This window comes from Gorilla gorilla, chromosome 23 (assembly GCF_029281585.2).
Source record: "Gorilla gorilla gorilla isolate KB3781 chromosome 23, NHGRI_mGorGor1-v2.1_pri, whole genome shotgun sequence".
NCBI lineage: Eukaryota > Metazoa > Chordata > Mammalia > Primates > Hominidae > Gorilla > Gorilla gorilla.
Window position 1 is genome coordinate 34,412,909 of NC_086018.1, and position 5,457 is coordinate 34,418,365.

Genomic DNA, 5,457 nt, shown 5'->3' on the forward strand with positions numbered 1-5,457 from the left:
AGTGCTGGGATTTCAGGCATGAACCACCGCACCTGGCCACTTTACCTGTTTTATTTTCTAATTTTAATTAATTAATTTTTTTTGAGACAGGGTCTCACTCTGTCACTCAGGCTGGAGTACAGTGTCATGATCAAGACTCACTGCAGCCTTGGCCTCCCAGGCTCAGGTGATCCTCCCACCTCAGCCTCCCGAGTAGCTGGGACCATGGGTGTGCACCACCATGCCCACTAATGTTTGTATTTCTTGTAGAGACGGGGTTTTGCCATGTTGCCCAGGCTGGTACTTTTATTTTATTTTATTTTATTTATTTATTTTTGAGAAGGAGTCTCTCTCTGTCACCAGGCTGGAGTGTAGTGGCGCGATCTCGGCTCACTGCAACCTCTGCCTCCCGGGTTCAAGCAATTCTCCTGCCTCAGCCTCCCGATTAGCTGGTACTACAGGCGCCTGCCACCACGCCTGGCTAATTTTTGTATTTTTAGTAGAGACGGGGTTTCACCGTGTTGGCCAGGCTGGTCTCGATCTCTTGACCTTGTGATCCACCCGCCTCAGCCTCCCAAAGTGCTGGGATTACAGGCGTGAGCCACCACGCCCGGCCTGGTACTTTTATTTTTTAATAGTGACTGGGGGCCAGGCGCGGTGGCTCACGCCTGTAATCCCAGCACTTTGGGAGGCTGAGGCAGGCAGATCATGAGGTCAGGAGATGGAGACCATCCTGGCCAACACGGTGAAACCCCGTCTCTACTAAAAATACAAAAAAAGTTAGCCGGGTGTGGTGGCAGGCACCTGTAGTCCCAGCTATTCGGGAGGCTGAGGCAGGAGAATGGCGTGAACCGGGAGGCGGAGATCGCGCCACTGCACACCGGCCTGGGCGACAGAGTGAGACTCCATCTCAAAAAAAAAAAAAAAAAAATAGCGACTGGGCGTCACTATGTTGCCTACATTGGTCTCAAACTCCTTGGTCTCCCAAAGCGCTGGGATTGATGTAGGAGGTGGGACTCGACTCTGGAGGTGGGGCTCACACATTGAACCAAATCAAGGACTAGCTAGGCTGGGCGCTGTGGCTCAAGCCTGTAATCCCAGCACTTTGGGAGGCTGAGGCGGGTGGATCACGAGGTCAGGAGTTCGAGACCAGCCTGGCCAACCTGGTAAACCATCATCTCTACTGAAAATAAAAAAATTAGCCAGGCATGGTGGCGGGTGCCTGTAGTCCCAGCCTCTCGGGAGGCTGAGGCAGGAGAATAGCTTGAACTCGGGAGGCAGAGGTTGCAGTGAGCCGAGATCATACCACTGCACTTCAGCCTGGGTGACAGAGCGAGACTCTCTCTCAAAAAAAAAAAAAAAGAAAAGAAAAAGAAAAAGAAGAGGAAGAACAGAAGAGAAAGGGCACCCCACACATATCCATTCCTCTCTTCCTCGGTTAAACCGGAGCCAGGGGCTGGGGCTGGGTGTGTGTGCTCCTCCCTTCCCAGGCTCTTGCTTGTTTTCAAAGGACCAGAGAAATGTCTGGAGGACTGCTGCTTCAGTCCACGTGACCAGTATGAAAGTCATTAACAAAAGGCCAATGTTTGGGGAAGAGCCTTTGCCCTCCTTTCAGGGCCTCAGCTGGGGGTCAGGGAGATAAGGCAGGAGCAAAAATAAAACTGAAAATGTGTTTACTCTGAGATGAAAGTGCATTGCTAAACGCTAACCGCAAGGACTTGTATACAAAAACCACATGTCTGGGGGTGTTCTGGAATGTCACAAACTGCAATGGCAAGAAAAGGCAGCAGGCAGGACCAGGACTCTGCTCCGTGGGAGCCCCCTCTGGTGCCCTGGCTCTGTCACCTCCTAGGGTCTGTGATCTCTCAAACCGGACCTCAGACAGCCTGAGCAGCCCACCCAGCCACATAAGCCACCGTGCCCAGCCCAATTTCTTTCTTTCTTTCTTTTATTTTCTTTCACTTTTTAAACAGAGACCAGCAGGCCAGGTGCGGTGGCTCATGCCTATAATCCCAGCACTTTGGGAGGCTGAGGCAGGTGGATCACCTGAGGTCAGGAGTTTGAGACTAGCCTGGCCAAGATGGTGAAACCCCATCTCTACTAAAAATACAAAAAATTAGCTGGGCGTGGTGGCGGGTGCCCGTAGTCCCAGCTACTCGGGAGGCTGAGCTGAGATCGCACCACTGCACTCCAGCCTGGGAGACAGAATGAGACTCCGCCTCAAAAAAAAAAAAAAATTAGCTGGGCGTGGTGGTGGGTGCCTATAATCCCAGCTACTCGAGAGTCTGGGGCAGGAGAATTGCTCGAACCCGGGAGGCAGAGGTTGCAGTGAGCTGAGATAGCGCCATTGCACTCCAGCCTGGGCAACAGAGCGATACTCCATCTCAAAAAAAAAAAAAAGCCATGAGTGAGTTACTCTTGTGAGCAGCCCTCTCAAGCTGGAGTTTGACTCCTGGAAGATGAGATGCCACTGTGACTGAGCAAACATAGGAATAGCTGTTCCACTAAAGTCTCACAAAGCCACTGGCCGGAGGAATTTCTCTAGGGACTCCCAGGAGCAGCTGAGGAAACATGAAGGGGTGGACATTCCCAGAAGCCAAAGAAAAGTCGTTTGGTTACAGAGACTGGTGTCTGTGTTCTTCTAGAAAACATGGGCTCTGCTGAGATCAGGGAAGACTCTGACAGGAGCCACCAGGCAGAATCCTCCAGACAGACTAGAATGAGTACAAAGGAGAACAGAACAGCTGTTGCTGGGCGTTTGGACTGAACAGACCTTTCTCACGTGTTGTTATTATTTTTATTTTTATTTATTTATTTGGAGAGAGTCTTGCTCTGTTGCCCAGGCTATAGTGCAGTGGTGAGAACTTGGTTCACTGCAACTTCCACCTCCTGAGTTCAAGCTATTCTCCTGCCTCAGCTTCCTGAGTAGCTGGGATTACAGGAGTGAGCTACCATACCTGGCTAATTTTTGTATTTTTAGCAGAGACAGGGTTTCAGCATGTTGGCCAGGCAGGTCTCAAGCTCCTGGCCTCAAGGGATCCACCCGCCTCGGTCTCCCAAAGTGCTGGAATTATAGGCATGAGCCACCACACCCAGCCTGTTATTATTTTTTAATTTGAGATAAAACAGAAGCCATGTACCTTTGAATTATTCTAACCAAAAGTCTCCTGTTGGGACTTACACAGAACCACTAACTGTCAAGTGTCTGAAAGATGTTTTTCTGCTGGAAGCCTCAGTTTCCTCATGTGTAAAGTGGGGAAAATAATAGTGCCTGCCTCCTAGGACTTAAAGTTGTTTGTGGGAAATGCTTAGTGCTGGGCATGGTGGCTCATGCCTCTAATGCCAGGGCTTTGGGAGGCCAAGGTGGGAGGATTGCTTGAGACCAGGATTTTGAGACCAGCCTGAGAAACATAATGAGACCCTATCTCTACAGATTTTTTTTCCATGAGGTGTTTTATTTGTAAATATGTGTATTATTACATCCCTAGAAAAAGAATCCCAAGATTTTCCCTCCTGTGTGGTTTTGTCTTGCTTCTTCATGGTCCATGATGCCAGCTGAGGTTGTCAGTACAGTGAAACCAAACTGGTGGGATGGAAGCAGATTATTCTGCCATTTTTCTAGATCTTTGAGTTGCACATCAAATCTGGGGCTGATCACTCCACACTTGTTTAGCCTGCCTGTGACAGTCACAACAATTTTCCCAGCTCTGTGACCATCAATGATTTCAAATTCGCCAGTGTAATCATGCTTTATCATCCCAGTGAGAAATCGGACGATGACTTTGGAGCATGGCCTAATAAGCACCTGGCGTTTGCCTCTCTTTTTGGCATCGTTGATGCTCTTGAGGGCATCAGCCAGGGGCCAGGCGCAGTGGCTCACGCCTGTAATCCCAGCACTTTGGGAGGCCGAGGCAGGTGGATCACAAGGTCAGGAGATTGCGACCATCCTGGCTAACACAGTGAAACCGTGTCTCTACTAAAAATACAAAAAATTAGCTGGGCGTGGTGGCAGGTGCCTGTAGTCCCAGCTACTCGGGAGGCTGAGGCAGGAGAATGGTGTGAACCCAGGAGGCAGAGTTTGCAGTGAGCTGAGATCGTGCCACTGCACTCCAGCCTGGGCGACAGAGCGAGATTCCATCTAAAAAATAATAATAATCATAATAATAATAATATTTTTTCCTCCAAAAAGCACTTTGCAGAGAACCTCAGCAAGGCTGAAAAAAATAAAAATAAAATAAAAATAGGCCGGGCGCAGTGGCTCACGCCTGTAATCCCAGCACTTTGGGAGGCCAAGGTGGGCGGATCACTTGAGGTTGGGAGTTCAAGACCAGCCTGACCAACATGGAGAAACCCCTTCTCTTCTAAAAATACAAAATTAGCCGGGCGTGGTGACTCATGCCTGTAATCCCAGCTACTTGAGAGGCTGAGGCAGGAGAATCGCTTGAACCTGGGAGGCGGAGGTTGCAGTGAGCTGAGATCGTGCCACTGCACTCCAGCCTGGGCAACAAGACTAAAACTCTGTCTCAAAAAATAAATAGATAAATAAATAATAAAAAATAAAAAAGTGCTGGACACTCAGACTGCAGACCTAGTTTCTGGCTTCTACTCTTGATTCTTTTCTTAACTTGCTGGCAAGCCTGAGGCAAATCCCTTGTCACCTCCAGGATTCTACCAGCACATCTGCGAAATGGGCGTTGTTGCCTTACGACATAGGTTTTCAAACATGTATGTTTCACAGTGAAACCCTTTGTGCAAAAAAAAAAACTTACGCTAGAAGCCGGCACTGTTAGGACTCCAGTATTTTGAACCCCGGTGGGACTTACATCTGCTAGCACCTGTGACACTTTGCTGAAGGGCTCGACTCGAGCTCAGGAGGCTGCAAGTGCTGAGGACGTAATGCCCTTTGGGAGCAGCTCTCAACTTAGCCTGTGCTCGCTCAACGCTTGGGCAAATAACTGGGAGGTCCTGTTCACTTGGTAGATAGCTCCTGCTTCCCTTCTCTGTCTCACTCTCCCACTCCCTTACCTAAGTTGCCTGGGATCACAGTCCAAATCAACCACATGTACTCAAATTTTTGTCTCTGATCTGCTTCTGCTTCAAACCAAGTTAGGATCCCCAAATGCAAAACAAGTACCAGCTATGGTCCCAGGAGGCAGGCGGGTCAGTGAGGGCTGAGCTGTGCAAGGCGGGTCAGTGAGGGCTGAGCTGTGCAGGGGCCTTCCCCAGGGGTGGGCCTGCACATGGGCCTTGAGCAATAGATTACTTTATTATTTATTTGTTTATTTTTATTTATTTATTTATTTATTGAGATGGAGTTTTGCTCTTGTTGCCCAGGCTGAAGTGCAATGCTGCGATCTTGGCTCACTGCAACCTCCACCTCCCGGAGTCAGGCAATTCTCCTGCCTCAGTCTCCCAGGTAGGTGGGATTACAGGCATGTGCCAGCACACCCAGCTAATTTTGTATTTTTAGTAGAGACA

General features: G+C 49.3%; 1 protein-coding gene across 1 annotated transcript; it reads right to left on the reverse strand.

The window, feature by feature from the left end:
* Positions 1-3,463: 3,463 nt before the first annotated feature.
* On the reverse strand, positions 3,464-3,841 carry LOC134758199 (small ribosomal subunit protein uS8-like; the record flags this gene model as incomplete). Its single annotated transcript, XM_063704710.1, has 1 exon — positions 3,464-3,841. A coding segment is annotated over one exon (378 nt), but the record flags the coding sequence as incomplete, so codon positions are not given.
* Positions 3,842-5,457: the final 1,616 nt, after the last annotated feature.